Raw genomic sequence first — 17,349 nt, 5'->3', positions numbered from 1 at the left:
AAGTCTGAACGAGTCTCTCTACACCCCAGAATTAGGGAAGAACAATTGATCCAGTATTAAAGTGTAGCCGGTTATAGCAGGTGCTGAAGCCAGAAAGAGGAACAAAGTTGGGACATACAACTGTCAAGAACGATATTTTCGTTATATACACCTTAGCCATAGTCATGTGTACCAAGATGTCATAACCAGGTGTGGAGCTTTCCATCATGAGCTGTTCTTCATTCTTACTGGCTCAAGGAAAATGGGGTGGTGAGGCGGGGGAAGGAGAAATCTGATAGGCTGTAATAATGGTAGTGGGCGTGATATAACAAACATTAGGCAGGAACATTCAGGGAATAAGTAGGCAACTCAAAATTAACTCAGGGCAGTGGATTGAACAGAGGGCACCAGGCAGGTGAACGAAATTGTAGGTGTGTGGAACAAAGTCACAACTTCTACCCAAAGGACAAAGGGGTAATATAATTCTCAATTGTACTTTGTAAACTACTGCTTAAACACTAATGTATTAATTCTTGCTTGTGCCAAATAAAGTCATAACTATTACTAATATGGTGTCCGCATCGAACAATTGAACAGATAATTACACACCGCAGCAACAACTGCCTTATAAAGTATGAAAATAAGCAAAGACATGCGTTAATTTGTATATATTCCTTTTGGATGTTTCATCCTTTATAGCTGGTAAGTTTAATTGACAGAATACTATTGCATTGGTAAAATGGAATGTATATGGAACAAATTATTTAGTATCAGAACATAGCCTGTGAAACAATCACAGCATCAACTATTAACAACTTTTAGTTCATATAAAAGCAGAACCACAACATAGATCATAACAGAACTTCAGCTGAAATTACAACTCTATAAAGAATTTTTGCTTTGACTATAAAAGCCTATAGATGGCTAACATTTCCAAACTGGGTAAAGTATAAATTTCATGGACCTCATTTTCCAAGTTATAATTAGCCATCATTTAAAGATAGAATAATTAAGGTGAAATAAGAGAAACAAAATGTGTAAAGCTGTGAGCAGTCATTAAGACTACTGGTGGTCCCTGGATTATTCTGTGCTGCTAATGAGTTTAAACATCACCATTTACACCAGCATATATGGAAGAGATTGAAACACAACTAAACTGATTGAAGAGAATCAATCTGATTCATTCAAAAAAGTAAAATGAATATAGTTGAGGTACTGAGTCAGTCATCTAATGCAGTTTACTGAGAATTCAATTTAAAGCACCACTGCATGTGTACCAGATTGCTACATGCCACTTAGTTAATGCCAATACAGGTTGTAACAAATCACTCTTAAATATAGAAGACTCATTTCATCAAACAGTTGGATCATAGCTGCTATACTAAAGTATGCTAGGATTGGTAGACACATGGGATACAAGAGAAATAACAAAGTGTAGGAACAGTTGCATGCATTATGTAGAAAATAGTTTAACCCAATACTTTGTTGCTGAAGAGGTATTAGAAAATGATCATGCACTTGAACATGCAGTAAAATTCAGGTCTTCTACAGACAGCAATGTGAAAAATCCTTGCACACCTCAGTATAGCAGAATAAAGATCATAAAGTGTATCTTAAAATACACTTTTTAGGACAGAAAGGAAACAGTGCTGTTAACTAATCCTTTTTTGTTCCATCAGAAACAACAATGGGCAACAGTTACCAGGATGTAATCTGGCCACATGGATCTCCCAAACAATCATGGGCCAGTCATAGGCAATAATCACTTTTTCCAGGCTTGCAGTGAATGATTTGGTGGGTGGGGGCTGGCAGGGAGATTTTGTTTAAACTATCCATGGACAGGCCCTGAACCCAAGGCTAGACTGAATCCTAGCGAATCTCAAGAGTGGCTGCAAATTCTTGAGGTCTGTAATCAGTCCCCATGACAAAGTTGAAACTTCAGTCATATTATAATATTTATCATTAAAATATACCCCAGACGCTAGAATTCAAATTTCTAAGACGACATTGCAAAGCATCATGTCACTTGCCACTACACAACACCCCTTTCATTTTCTCTAAAAATTTAGTTAAATCTTTACATCCATTAAATAGAGCACTATTATCAAACAACAGCCACATATGATCTTAAAAAACATTTATAGTGACACCTTGCATCGTCTAGATACAAGTGACTACTAGCCTCTTCAGCAGCAGTGCGCAAGTGGCCACAAGCTACATATATACTTCTATTAAAACTGGTGCCAGGGTGGCAATTATACACAAGTGTGATGTGGGTTGAATATAGTTGCCTTCTGGTTCACTTATAACTTCTTAAAAATTGTCTGCTATCATTTTTAGTTTGCCTTTGGCCACTGAACATTTCCCTCACAATTTTAATCCATATCAAAGATACCTTTCACAATTCATATATGACTTTCATACACTACACCATCTGCTTTGTTTGTCTGCATCTTGGACAAATTATCTTCACTGTGTTCAAATTGGCTGCTTCCTTGGGATAGAGTGTCAATGCTCTGTTTTTCTGACTGAGAATGTACTGAGACTTGAACAGCAATCTCTTGACACTCCTCATGCATGTAGGAGTCATCAGATTCTCCTGCAGGTGAATTGCTGCGTTGCACTTCAGAATTAATAGTATAAATCTCATCCCTGCCCCCAACTGCTTGCCCCTCTTTGGTTTCTTCATCTGTGGCCTGCTCGCCATCCTCCGTCCAAACAGCCTCAATGATCTCTTCTACAAAGGCTCTGCAGTTTAAGATAAGAGGTGGCAGAGGAATGCTGCGAGCAAGTTCTTCAATGTACCTGGCAAACTCCATGGTCTTAAACTGAGTTACTTTGGCCAGCTCAAGAGTCTTTGCTGATGTGATGATAGGAATGCGTTTTGCAATTTCAAATGCCTTCTGTAATTTTTCTGCTCCTTCCATCTTGAAGAAGTCGTTGATTGCTTTTTCAGTTTTCCTGAGGTGACTGCTCATCATACAGAGGCGAGTGATGTTCAATATCATAACAATTGTAAAAGCAATGAGGCAAACTATCATATAATAAACACCCATGTCGCCTGTGGTGAAGACAACACGCAGGGTAACGGTGTAGTTTAAGGTGCCATGAGAGTTTGTTGCGACGCATGTGTAACGCCCTCGATCGGCAAACGTAATACTGGTGATGTTCAGTTCTCCACTGTCTAAAATAAGCCATTTTCCATCTGTATAATAAAGAAGGGGAAATCAGAATTCATAGAAGTACAGGGTACTATATATATCAATCATAGAATGATTGAGCACAGAAGGAGGCCATTGTGCCGGTACCGACTCTTTGAAAGTGTTATCCAATTAGTCCCACTCCCCTACTCTTTCCCCATAGCCCTGCAAATTTTTCCACTTCAAGTATTTATCCAATTCCCTTTTGAACGCTATTATTGAATCTGTTTCAACCACCCTTTCAGGCAGTGCATTCCAGATCATAACAACTCGCTGCATAAAAATGATTTTCCTCATGTCTCCTCTGATTCTTTTGCCAATGTTAATTCTGTGTCCTCTGGTTACCGACCCTTCTGCCACTGGAAAAAGTTTCTCCTTATTTACTCTATCAAAACCATTCATGATTTTGAACACCTCTATCAAATCTCCCCTTAACCTTCTCTGCTCCAAGGAGAACAACCCCAGTTTCTCCACATAGCTGAAGTATTTCATCCCTGCTCCCATTCTAGTAAATCTCCTCTGCACCCTCGCCAAGGCCTTGACATCTTTCCTAAAGTGTGGCATCCAGAATTGTCCATAATACTTCAGCTGGGGCCTAACCAGTTTTATAAAGATTTAGCATAACTTCCTTGCTTTTATACTCTATGCCTCTATTTATAAAGCCAAGGATCCTGTATACCTTTTTAACAGCCTTCTCAACCTGTCCTGCTACCTTCAAAGACTTGTGTATGTATACCCGCAGGTCTCTGTTCCTGCACTCCCTTCAAACTTGTACCATTTGGTTTCTATTGCCTTTCCTCATTCTTCCTACCAAAATGAATCTCAAAGTTAAATTTCATCTGCCGTGTGGCTGCCCATTTCACCAATCTGTCTACGTCCTCCTGAAGTGTGTTACTATCTTCACTGTTTACTGCATTTCTGAGTTTCGTGTCATCTGAAAACTTTGCAATTATGCTCGATAAACCCAAATCCAGGTCATTAATATATATCAAAAAAGAGCAGTGGTCCCAACACCGACCCCCAGGGTCATCAGTGCACGATGTTGCCTGACTTGCTGAGTTTTTCCAGCATTTTCTGTTGTTATTTCATCAGTGCACACTTCTGTCCAGTCTGAAAAACAACCGTTCACCGCTACTCTCTGCTTTTTGTCCCTTAGCCAATTTTGTATCCACATATCCACTGCCCCTTTAATTCCATGGGCTTCAATTTTGCTAACAAATCTATTAGGTGGTACTTTATCAAACGCCTTTTGAAAGTCCATATACACATCATCAACCACACTACCTTCATTAACCCTCTCCGTTACTTCATCAAAGAACTTGATCAAGTTAGTCAAATATAATTTGCCTTTAACAAATTGCGCTGGCTGTCATTTATAAACCCATCTTTTTTCAAGTGCCAATTCAGTTTGTCCTAGATTAATGCCTCTAAAAGTTTCCCCACCACCGACGTTTGGCTGACTGGCCTCTAGTTGCCGGGTTTATCGCTCTCCCCTTTTTTGAACAGTGGTGTAACATTTGCAATCCTCCAGTCCTCTGGCACCACTCCCATATATAATGAGGATTGGAAGATGTTTCTACTTTGAGCGCTGCCAACCTTTTAACTACCTTCTCTTTATCGATTATTATCCTATCCAATTTCTCTACTACCTCCTCCTTTACTGTGACATCGGCAGCATCCGCTTCTTTAGTAAATACAGATGCAAAGTACTCACTTTGTACCTCGGTCATGCCCTCTGCTTCCACAAGATTTGGTCCCTAATCAGCCCTACCCTTCCTTTGACTATCCTTTTACTATTTCTATGTTTATAAATGAATTTTGTGTTGCCTTTTATGTTACCCGTTAATCTATTCTCATTCTCTTTGCCCCTCTTAATTCCTTTTTCAGTTCTCCCCTGTATTTTTGTACCACACTAGTGTAGGGCCTAACTCTGAAAATGTTCACGTTCTCAGGCATTTTTCAAAGGATCATCTATTGTTGTAATGCTGTAGCATGATGCAATAACTTTCCCATTTTTAAAGATTTGTGCCACTGAATGCACTCTGCAAAATATGGAAATATCTTTTTATCCTCTAGTGGCAGAAAACAATGCTGTTGCACTACAGTTTATTCTGCCAATCGTAGAAACTTTAGCCAGCAACCCAAAGTGTCAGCTGTGGCTCAGTTGGTAGCACTCTCGCCTGTGAGTCAGAAGGTTGTGGGCTCAAGTCCCACTCCAGACACTGGAGCACAAAAAATCTAGGCTGACCCTCCAGTGCAGTACTGGGGGAACGTTGCACTGTCGTAGGTGCCGTCTTTCGGATGAGACATTAAACCGAGGCCCCGTCTGCCCTCTCAGGTGGACGTAAAAGATCCTTATGGCACTATTTTGAAAAAGAGCAGGGGAGTTACCCCCCAGTGTGTCCTAGCCAATATTTATCCTTCAATCAACATCACTAAAACAGATTATCTGGTCAATATCACATTGCTGTTCGTGGGAGCTTGCTGTGTGCAAATTGGCTGCCACATTTCCTACATTACAACAGTGACTACACTTCAAAAAGTACTTCATTGGCTGTAAAGCGCTTTGGGACGTCCGGTGGTCGTGAAAAGCGCTATATAAATGCAAGCCTTTCTTTTTTCTTTTCAACTTAAATTTTTTCCAGAACAACAGAATGTTCTACCTTTGTTAGGACGGGTGCTGCTTTACTCCACAGTAGTACCATAACTGACGGGTAAACACCAATACTGACGCTGGGTGCCTGCAATGGGACAATGTTGCCTTCCCCAAAACGGATATCCCTCACTTTGATAAGGACAGAAAGTTTTTTTTTTATGCAAGTATAATTCTTCTAATAAGTTCAATTTTTCATATTATCCCATGTGTGCATTTTTAAGTAATAAATCACATATTATGCATTTGTTCTAAACAGAAACAAAGTGTTCAACAATCTCCTTATCTTCTTAGGCAGTCCCTCGGAACCGAGGATGACTTGCTTCCACACTAAAAATGAGTTCTCAGGTGACTGAGGAGTCCAATGGGGGACCTACAGTCTCTGTCACAGGTGGGGCAGACGGTGGTTGAAGGGGCGGGCGGGTGGGGTGCTTGGGTTGACATGCGCTCCTTCCGCTGTTTGTGCTTGGGTGGAAGATGCCTGTGCGTGAATTCTTTTAACGTGGGGTGGCCATTGCACACCAACTACCACAAGGGCTTGACAGAGCAAGGTCTTGGTCCAATGGCAAGGGGATCCAAGACAATTGGAGACCATGCTCTGCTACATCAGCCTAGCACACACATACACTCACACACACACACACACATACTCCTACTGTCCGCCTCCCTCCTTCCCGCAGATCCTCTCTGCCTGGGTTTCATAGGCTGCAGTGTGGTCCTCCCAACCCCGCTGCTGGTCCACACTGCGCCACTCCTGGGCCTCGACCTCGCTGCTGGGGTATGAATCAGCTTTGGAGCACATTTGCACTAAGTGTCGGAATATTGAATTGCTAAAGCAGAGGATCTCTATGTTCAAGGGCAAATTGATCTCCTCTGCAGCATAGGAACACAAAAACATTCTGCCCCTCGAGCATGTTCCGCCATACAATTAGATCATGGCGGATCTGTAGCTCAACTCCAGCAAAAGATTAAGATAAGTTAACCTTATCAACCCATCCTAGCCTACAGCAGGACCTGGATAACATCCAGACTTGGTGACAAGTAATATTTGTATCACGTAAGTCCCAAATAATAACCAAAGAGAAAGCGCAATCACCTTCCCCTGAACATCAACGGTACCAACATCAACATCTTACGGGTCACTACTGACCAGAAGCTTAACTGGACCAGCCATATTAACACTGTGGTTACTAAAGCCTTATAGGTGTTTGAAATTAGAATCTCACACAGGTTTACACAATTAGCATTGACTTTTTTTGTCAACACAGGTGAAGATCATTAGCTTCAAAATTCAACTGGTGTTCTTTTTGAACACTGAAGTAACATTAAATGAAGACTCTCTGACCCCCATCCCAGTCTAGCTCCCCACTCCCCTCAGCTTAAATGCACTGTTTAAAAGTTCACAGAATGCAAATCAAAAGCTATAACGTGTATAATTACAACACCCTCATTTCTTTCTTTCCCACACACACTGTCTTTTAAAAAAATATATAAATTTTACCTCAGTAAAGCTTTTAAAATTTTTCCTCTTCTGCAAAATAGTTTGAGAATGGCTACATGACAAAAAATATTTAGAACGAAGAAAATATCCCATCAGAGTTCCCAGAACAGTACTGATGCATGCTGAGAAATGAAGTACACTGCACGTGCTCATCCACACAATCCAAATTCAGCTCACACATTTACACCTCTATGCAAAAATTTAACACCCTAGCCCTGGTTCAGAGGGGCTGAGGCCTTCTAGTTAAAACTTTAAGTATTAAAGGACAATGAATAAACTTGATAAAGCTATTGTGACACTTTAAAAAAAAATTTAAACCCTTATTTTAGACATTAGAAATTTCAGTTACGGAGGGAAAAGGGTAGATAAAATAAATTCAGAAAGTGATTTATGGCAAGATTGCAGTGATTACAGGAAACTTTCGTTTAACCAGAGGTTAAATGTCTGGAACGCTCTATCCACCGGCAAAATTCAGGAGTCGGGCAAAATTCAGGAGTCGGTTCAGATAAGTTTCTGTTGCTGTTTTTCCTCCAGTCGAGGCTCTGCAAGCGTCTAGCTGAAGCTGTTGCTTAGCTACAGAGACGCTTGCAAGCTGCGCCGACTGTTTTGAGGCTGTTCCTATGCAACAGGGTTTGTTGCTAGATACGGAGCGTATGTTTTAACATTACCGCTCGTTTCTCCGGCAGTTTTGTTCCACCGGCAACAGCTCGGTCCCGTCAGTGCCGGATATCAGAAAGTTTCCTGTAGTTTATATAGACAAAACCCAGTTGAGTGACCTAAAATATACTCTTTACCTGTTTCTCTGCTTTCCTCCAGCAGATTTCCCTTTGAATTGTACCACAGAATGTTGCGCAACTGGCTGCTGTTCACATTGCACTCAATCAACACACTGGTCCCTTCCTTCACTATTAGGTCACGGTGTGCTGGTAGGTTTGAAAGAAAACGAGATCCTGCCTGTGCCACAGAACTGGCCCTTTCTGTACTGAAGTAACTGTGATTTGCACCAATATATAATGTGCAAACAAATGTGCAGCAGTTGAAAACCAAAGTTACTGTTAAACTGGAGTGCTTCATTGGAAAAGAATGAGATTTACAACATTTACAACAGACAAGTCTAATTACTTATGTAAATCTATTGCAAATCTCATGCAAGTTTCATGTGCACATACAGCTTTACACCAATCAGTTCATAAAGCTTTGTCAGTTTTGTAGCATCCACATGGAGCCCAGATCTGGATTCTCACATGTTGGTCCAAGGTCAATTAAAAACCTGCAATTATAAAAACAGAAAACCATGAATTACATAAGCATGATGACAAAGAGCAAAGTGTCAACAGTGCAACAAATCTTTCATCAACTAATCACAAGATAATATACTCTTGGTTAATTAACATCACATTTCTTTGGAAATCACAACAAAATGATAAATAAACTGAGAAATAGTTTTTTCCCTTACAAATGAGGCTGGCCGAATAGCTCACAGTGAGTTAGAGACAGGTTCACAGATGAAATGAAAATCTTACTTTAAAGAACATTTGCTATCACATTTGCGATTTTCAGGTTTCAGATCTTTTCTTTTTTTTTTTAAATGGGAGAACCATTACATGATGCTCAATGGCAGTGTGTAGCAGCACCTGTATAAATATTGAACTAAACCATGAAGAAAACATTAAAATTGTGTAAAGTAAGAAATGCATTTAAATGAGAGACACTTGTGGTGTCAATAGTACAACATCCAATAATACATACAGGTTTGCATTTAACTGATGATATCCTATACAATTTCCTTTGAAGCTGTGAACTAATTTTCATGGGACATATAAAATCGTGGCTGTGTTTACACATCAACTTTAGTGTTACAGCAAAGCTTCACCGCAATGTTAAACTTGGTGTGTGAGCAGGAAATCAGGTCAGTGATCTAACTTCCCTTCAAACTAGAAATGGCAAACTAACTCATTGCATAGCAATATTATACTCATGTTGATTAATACCTGTACAGTTTCTTGAAGTCTTAATTAGGGACAACTCCAGTGCTTATGCATCTAGGTATGATACAGCTTAGAAACGAAGACTATTTGGTTCATCAAATCAGCACACGTATTTTTCTCTACATCTGCCACCTACTTTAATCCCACTTTCCTCACTCCCCATACCAGTTAACTTACTGCTTTATCTAGCTACAACCTAAGTGCCTCTAGTATAACTTATGGACAATCTAGCAAAGAATTAAAAATCCAAAGAAAGAAAAAGAGAAATCTTATGTAGTGCCCTCCACATTCTCGGGACATTCCAAAGCGCTTTGCCTTGAATTGTAGTTACTGCTGTTTTATAGGCAAACACGGCAACTCATTTATGTCCAGCAAGGTGCGGGATGAATGTTGGCACACCAGAAGAACTCCCTACTCTTATGTCCACAACCAAATGGGGCCTTGGCTTAATAACTCATCTGAACAACACTCTGCAATAAAATGTTTTCAAATCTCCCCCTTTGTTTTGTGATAGTCTTAAATTTGTGTCTTTTCATTACCAGCTTGTTGACCAGTAGAAATAATCTATCACCATTTACCTCATCATAATGCATGAAGACCTCTAACAGATCATCCTTAAACTATCAGTTCTACTGGGAAAAAAACACTAACTTCTCAAGTCTTTCTTTATAACTATAATCCCCATTCCTGTACTGGCAACATCCTAGTGACTCTATGCTATACTTTTACTATTGCATCCTTCCTATAATGGGGTACCTAATACTGTACACAATGCTCAAACCATAGCCTAAGGTTTTGTACGAGTTAAACATTACCTTTAGTTCTGTATATTCATACCTTTAGATACAAAAGCAAGGATTATATTCCCATTTTTGGCTTGTTCCGCTTGTGCTGCCACCTTTCATGATCTGTGATTCTGCACTTCAAAGTCTTTCTGCTCTTCTACTCCATTTAAAATATTTCCATGTATTTCCTTTCCCTATTCTTACTTCACATTTTCTACATTGAACTGTATAGGCCACTTATCTGCCCATCCTGGACATGAAACTACAATAGGGTTGCAAAATTCTGGGAATTTTTAAAAGAGGAAACTTTCCATGGGAATTTTGGGAATTTAGAGTTTTTTTGCACACTGATGGTTTTTGTCTCTGACCCTTATATTATCTTTGTCGTCAAAATAGACATACTGTTCCATACAAATAAAAACAGGCTTTCAAAACTTTATTTAGGTTATAATTTTGAACTTTATTGAACCCCCACAAAAAAGACCCATCTAAGATAAAATAAAAAGAGCGTCAGCTTATTTAGCCTGTAATTTGTCCTTATTTTGTCCCTTTGAGTCTTCTACTCATGAGTCTTCTGAGTCTTCTACTCCTCATTGCTCCTCCTGATTCTCTGACTCTGGCGTGTCCATTTCCTCCTCTGTGTCAGTGTCTAGCTGTGTGGTGGACACTTCTGTATCTGGCTCAATAAGTTGTAGGTTCGCCTGGATAGCCACCAGTTTCTCCACTCTCTTGTTAGTCAGCCTGTTGCGCACCTTTGTATGCGTATTCGCAAAAAGTGACCAGTTTCGTTCAGAGGCCGCTGATGAAGGTGGGATTTGGAGTATCACCGATGCAATAGGTGACAGGGCCTCAGATGCACAAAGTCCCTTCCACCAGGTATGTGCACTGATATGCTTGCATGATTCCCATATCCCATCCCCATTCCAAAGACCTTGCTTGGTAGAGAACTTTGCCAGACTTCCCAGAACTTTGCCCACATCCAGATTGAGATGGTGTGAGAGGGTAGAAATCACACTGTAAGCGCTGTTGATCTGTTCTCCAGAAAGTATTGGTCTCCCAACATGCTTTGGGTCCAGCATGTATGCTGCAGCATGAATCGGCTTGACACAAAATTCTTGACGCATCTGTATGAATTGAACAATTGCCTTCTCCTCTGCTTTGAGCAGCAGGGATGTGGGTAGGGCAATGCTGATTTGTTCTTTTAAATCAGTAAAAAGCCTGAGAACATCTGACAAGACAGTGTCATCTCCTTCAATCTGAGCAATTGCAGATGCTACTGGTGAGAGTAGTTTAAGGCTGCTAACCACTCTCTCCCAAAACACATCATCCAGCAGTGGTTTCCATATCCCCAGACTGGGATATTGCCATTTCTTGCAGCGACTCCTTACCCTCCAGAAGGCTGTTGTACATTATGACAACACCACCCCATCTAGTGTTGTTGGGCAGCTTCAGTGTGGTGTTCTTGTTCTTTGTCATTTGCTTGGAGTTGTAGGTTGCTGCAACTACCCGTTTTCCCCTGACATACTTAACAACTTGCTTGGCTCTCTTGTACAGTGCTTCCATGGTTCTCAAACCCATGATGTCCTTGAGGAGCAGGTTAAGCCCATGAGCTGCGCACCCAATAGACGTAATATGAGGGTAGGCCTCCTCCACTTGAGCCCAAGCAGCCTTCATATTCGCTGCATTGTCAGTAACTACTGCAAAGACCTTTTGTGATCCAAGATCGTTGGATAAATGCTGCTGCATCTTTGTGGCATTCTTTACATATGGCTTTCTACAGTGTTTGCACATGTACACAGTCTTTCCATCTTTAATGCCTGGGGTAAAATGTTTCCACACATCCGACGGTAAACGTGGCATTGTTCTATGCAGAGAAATAAAGGGCATTCATCTCTGTGTCGAACTGCGGTCGATCAGCACGATTGCAACAGGGTGAGTACATTTTTGCTGATGCTCCATGTGATGGAAGCATGACCTGTACACACACGACGCTACATCACCAATAGTGTATTATTTTGTATATTTTAAATTGAAGGACAACAGAGTTCAACAAGTAACTGGTTTATTTGGTATAAAGTCTGATTTACTTACTGCATCATCACATCAGCAGAAAACAAAATGACTTCCCTCAGGACCCCTAACCTGGATCTTAAAAAAACTATAGCAGTCTTACAGATGCCTGCAGGCCAATCACAATTCGATATGCAAATATTACAAATAGAGGGAGCTAATCGCTCATCCACTCATCCAACCAATCAGGACACATTTGTTCACAGTCACACACAAAACTTGTAATTATTAAAACAAACCAAGTAAGAAGATAAACATATATTGATTAAGAAATTCCTTAATAATTAAAATTACTAACAGAGATGGAATCTTAAGAGAGGACCTGTGGAAAAAAAATACAAAAAAAACAATATTATGCTAGCATGTGCTTTTTTTGGGCAAAATTCCCAAAATTCCCACACTAAACTTCCCGTGGAAAATTTCCGGAAATTTCCCGGAAACTTTCCACCCCTTTGCAACCCTAAACTACAATGAGCAAATTGTTACACCTTCAGTTTTATGTCAACCGTGGCCTACACTTCAGTACAGTACTGAGGGAGTACTGCACTGTCGAAGGTGTCATCTTTCAGTTGAGACATTAAACCAAGGCCCCTTCTCTCAGATGGATGTAAAAGATCCCATGGCACTATTTCAAAGAAGAGCTGGGGAATTTTCCCCGGTGTCCTGGCCAATATTTATCCCTCAACCAATATCACTAAAACAGATTATATAGTAATTATCTCTTTGATGTTTGTGTGATCACAGAATCACAGAAACCCCACGGTGCAGATAGAGGCCATTTCGGCCCATCGAGCCTGCACCAACACATATCCCACCCGACCCCCATAACCCCTACACCAACACATATCCCACCCTATCCCTGTAACCCCACGTATTTAATCCTCCTAACACTAAGGGTCAATTTATCATAGCCAATCAACCTAATCCGCACATCTTTGGACTTTGGATCTTCCTGTGCCCAAATTGGCTGCCACGTTTCCTACATTACAACAGTGACTACACTTCAAGAGTTGTAAAGCATTTTTTGATGTCCTGAGGTTGTAAAAGGCATTGTCTAAATGCAAGTCTTTCTTTCTTTCTTGCCTTCCTATTACAATCGGTGGGTTTTAAAACTCAAGCTTGGCAGAAAGTAGACTATTACTTGATTTATCATGCCTTTTTAACTACTGTTTTTAACCTTGATGGTATCCTGCACTATGGTTTCTCAATAAATAAAAGTAACAATATTGATTCCTTAAACAAGAGGCATATTGAAAGACACATAACACGCATTTATAATGTCTTTCACATCCTCAATCACTTTTATATTAAGTTACTTCCTTGTCTCCCAATACAGGGTTTGAAAATATAAATTTGCACATTTCTATCCCCAAATGTGGGGTTAGAACAAGCTTACTCATCTGTGATGACTGACACTTTGAGTACAATTTTCCAGCTCTTGTTAAGTTCAAGGAGTCTGTCAACAGTTCTAAAAACTAATCATTTAGATATGTCAGAAGAATACCATTGTTTCTGTTTGTGTGATCTTAACAAAATCACTTGCTAAATTAGTTGGCAGATTTTATTTGTGGCCAAGTTATTGCAGCCTTATGTATAGAAAATATTTGGAAATTCGAACGAATCAATTCATAATTATACCTCCAAACCGCCATTTTAATTCCAAAGGTGAAAACGTTGTCAAACAGCACAAATAAACAGGACTCAGTGTAAACAGGACAAATAATTATTGCTGCAGCCATACAAACACTTGGAATAACAGACGCCAAACTTGCACTCATCCAATAAAATTTGTGTTACTGTAAAGGGCAAATCCTCAAACTGAATGTAAATTACCGGTGGAAAAGCCTTACATTAAATGAAAACTAGGTAAGTGCTGAATGAGCTGAAGTTTCCATGAGCACTTGCGGATGCGCAATTTCATACGTTCCACTAACAACGGAAGTGAAACCAATCGAACAAGAAGAATTTCGCACCAGAACACATTTATTGTGTTCCATTTAACCGCGATAAATTATATTACTAAATGTACAAACAATATAAAAACACGAAATCCGTCAATCGGTTTGTCTTCTTGCAAACTGACCTCAAATTCCATTCTTTTCTTAACAGGAAACAGCAACGAGCACATTCGCAGAGTCCTGTTTACTCTGCTCCGCCGCGGAGAGCACTGCGAAGACAGGGCAATTGAGCATGCGCACTGAGCACCGGTTACTGTCTGCTCCGCCGCGGCGGGCACTGTGAAGAGAGGGCAATAGAGCATGCGCACTGAATCCTGTTTACTCTTTTTTTCCAGTTCTGATGAAGGGTCCCAGACCTGAAACGTTAACTCCGTTTCTCTCTCAACGGATGCTGCCTGGTCTGCTGAGTATTTCCAGCATTTTCTGTTGTTATTTCAGATTTCCAGCATCCGCAGTATTTTGCAATTATACGTAAAAGATGGTCCTGTTCTGTCGGCACATGCGCAATGAGGATTGTAACATGAGGCCCCGCGGGCCTCCCCCTTGGCGCAGGCGCAGTAGGCTGAACGCTGCTGACAACTTCCTCGGGTGAAAGGTGAGTGACGTGGCTGTGGTGTGAGGAGTCTCAGGTGAGCCTGGGGGGTGGGAGGTGGTTTGTAGGTTGGGGCCGGGTGGATGGTGCGCAGTCAGGAAGTGCTGAGTGAGAATGAAGCGGAGAGTGGGTCTCTCCCAGCGCCGGGGGTTATTTGTGTGAGGTGCCAGGTGCAGGGCTTTGGCGGTATGGAGCCCATCAACTGCGGTTAAAGTCCGTCTGTCCGACAAGTGGTGACTCCGGACTTGTGACTATCAGCGGAGCAGCGAGTAAACTGTTGCCTGCGGTTCTTTAAGCCTATTTACAGCAGTGAACGTCTCGCTTTATAGGGACAAGAAGCGGTGGCGCCTGAGTAATATTTAACATTTAAATGTGTAACTTAATATACGTTTTATCTTGGTTGCTGATTTAATTACGTTTATTTTGATCACATGCTCTGGACCGTGAAATATGACTGAGTTGGGTGGCATAATTTTGGTCTTTTAACAACATCACTTAAATATCTCAAAGTGTGGATTTTGCTTAATTTTGGTAAATTCAACGCACGGATGAAGCATTTTCCCCGAGGGTAAAAATGTTTGAAGGTAGCACAAACTACAGTGGTGGTCCTTGCTTCTGCAGTTATCCTGGTCCAATGGTAAAAGACTTGTCTTTCACGATCTTGGGACGTCCCAAAGCGCTTTATAGTCAATGAAGAATTTTTGAAGTGTCGACTATTGTAGTGTAGGAAACAAGGCAGCCAATTTGTGCATAGCAAGCTTCTACAAAGCAACATGATAATGACCAGATAATGTATGTTAGTGGTGTTGGTTGAGAGATAAATATTGGAAAGGACACTGGGGATAACTCTCCTCTTCAAAATAGTGCCATGGGATCTTTTACATCCACCTAAGAGGGCAGACATGGCCTTTGTTTAACTTCTCATCCAAAAGGTGGCACCTTCAACAGTGCAACACTCTCAGTACACTGGAGTATCCGCCTAGATTTTGTGCTGGAGTCTTTGGAGTGGAACTTGAACCCACAACCTTCTGACTCATCTATATGCTGCCCCTTGGTGACATCATCCAAAAACCGTGTCAGTTTCCACATGTGTGCTGATGACACCCACCTCCACGGTCTCTAAATTGTCAGACTGCTTGTCTGACATCTAGTACTGGATGAGCAGAAATTTTCTCCAACTAAATATTGGGAAGACCGAAGCCATTGTCTTCAGTCCTTGCCACAAACTCTGTTCGCTAGCCACCCACTCCATCCCTCTCCCTAGCATCTGTCTGAAGCTGAGCCAGACTGTTTGTTTGCAACCTTTGTGTTATATTTGACCCTGAAATGAGCTTCCAACCACATATCTGCACCATAACTAAGGCCACCTATTTCCACCTACGTAACATCACCTGACTCCACCCCTGCCTCAGCTCATCTGCTCCTGAAACCCTCATCCATGCGTTTGTTACCTCTAGCCTTGACTATTCCAACGCATTCCTGGCTGGCCTCCCACGTTCTACCCTACGTAAACTTGAAGTCATCCGAAACTCTACTGCCTCTGTCCTAACTCGCACCAAGTCCTGTTCACCCATCACCCCTGTTCTCGCTGACCTACATTGGCTCCCGGTTAAGCAACGCCTCAACTTTAAACATTCTCATCCTTGTTTCCAAATCCCTCCATGGCCTCACCCCTCCCTATCTCTATAATCTCCTCCAGCCCCACAACCCTCCCCCTGAGATATCTGCGCTCCTCTAATTCTGGTCTCTTGGGCATCCCTGATTTTAATTGCGCAACCATTGGTGGCCATACCTTCAACTGCCAAGGCCCTAAGCTCTGGAATTCCCTCTCAAACTCTCTGCGTGCCTCTCCTCCTTTAAGACACTCCTTAAAACCTACTTCTGCTCTAATTTCCCCTTCTGTGGCTCGGTGTCAAATTTTGTTTTATAATACTCCTGTGAATCATCTTGGGATGTTTTACTATGTTAAAGGTGCTATATAAATGCAAGTTGTTATTGTTGATGACTCGTAGGCGAGAGTGCTACCACTGAGCCACGGCTGATACCTAATAGAAGTCATTATGTATGCATCTTAGTAGGAGACCCAACTAAACAGTGACGCCTCGATGGACTGAAAAGCCCCATGACGTGGTACACTGAGACTGCCACAAGCACTTGAAGTTTACAAGCAAGGCTGTTATTTATTAATTGCGCTATAGGGATTCAGGTTAAGTCTTGGGAATGGATAACAAATTCTCTGTTTGAAAGGAACAGGTACTTGTTAGAGAAATAAACTTGATGCTCAACATGTCCAAGCATAGCAGAGCAGCAATTAACAAAGTCTAATAGAATGTTGAACTACTCAACCGAAACAGTAGATCTAAGTCAGAAGAAATCGTGATCATGCAATTACATTGTAATTACAATATGGAAACAGGCTGTTCAGCTCAATCACTTGTGTTGGTGTTTATCCTCCATACGAACAGTAGTGCCTGCCCTCTTTCCAAATTCTTTATCCCACCCTGTCCTTCAACCACCTATCTAACATAAGAACATAAATATAAGAAGTAGGAGCAGGAGTAGGCCATACGGCCCCTCGGGCCTGCTCTGCCATTCAATAGGATCATGGCTGATCCGAACCTAG

General features: G+C 41.2%; 2 protein-coding genes across 4 annotated transcripts in view; one reads left to right on the top strand and one right to left on the bottom strand.

The window, feature by feature from the left end:
• Positions 1–636: 636 nt before the first annotated feature.
• On the bottom strand, positions 637–14,610 carry LOC147114053 (microfibril-associated glycoprotein 3-like). The gene is made up of 3 exons (XM_085995612.1): positions 14,260–14,610; positions 8,128–8,603; positions 637–3,184 (listed from the first exon to the last, which is right to left on the bottom strand). The coding sequence occupies exons 2-3, from the start codon at positions 8,405–8,407 to the stop codon at positions 2,385–2,387; spliced, it is 1,080 nt and encodes a 359-aa protein (XP_085851738.1). The 5' UTR covers positions 8,408–8,603; positions 14,260–14,610; the 3' UTR covers positions 637–2,384.
• Positions 14,611–14,644: 34 nt separating this feature from the next.
• The window catches only part of fam114a2 (family with sequence similarity 114 member A2), a 48,399-nt gene continuing 45,694 nt past the window's right edge, over positions 14,645–17,349 (top strand). For 2 of the 3 annotated variants that reach the window (XM_085995611.1, XM_085995608.1), the window contains exon 1: positions 14,718–14,763. The gene's annotated coding sequence lies outside the window, so the exon portion shown is untranslated. Of the gene's footprint in view, positions 14,764–17,349 lie in introns of all 3 variants that reach the window. The other variant, XM_085995609.1, reaches the window with a different exon arrangement.

The sequence above is a fragment of the Somniosus microcephalus genome, chromosome 8 (genome assembly GCF_052327205.1).
Source record: "Somniosus microcephalus isolate GS21.2 chromosome 8, FLI_Smic_1.0, whole genome shotgun sequence".
Lineage (NCBI taxonomy): Eukaryota > Metazoa > Chordata > Chondrichthyes > Squaliformes > Somniosidae > Somniosus > Somniosus microcephalus.
Note: the sequence above shows the minus strand (reverse complement) of the source record. Positions and strands in the feature narration are given on the sequence as shown.

Bases quoted from the DNA above. Each gene is read 5' to 3' on its own strand.
- LOC147114053 (XM_085995612.1), bottom strand. From the start codon at position 8,407: ATGAAGCACTCCAGTTTAACAGTAACTTTGGTTTTCAACTGCTGCACA. The intron at 3,185-8,127 runs GTAAAGAGTATA...TTTATTATACAG, and splicing joins GGAGGAAAGCAGAGAAACAG to ATGGAAAATGGCTTATTTTA.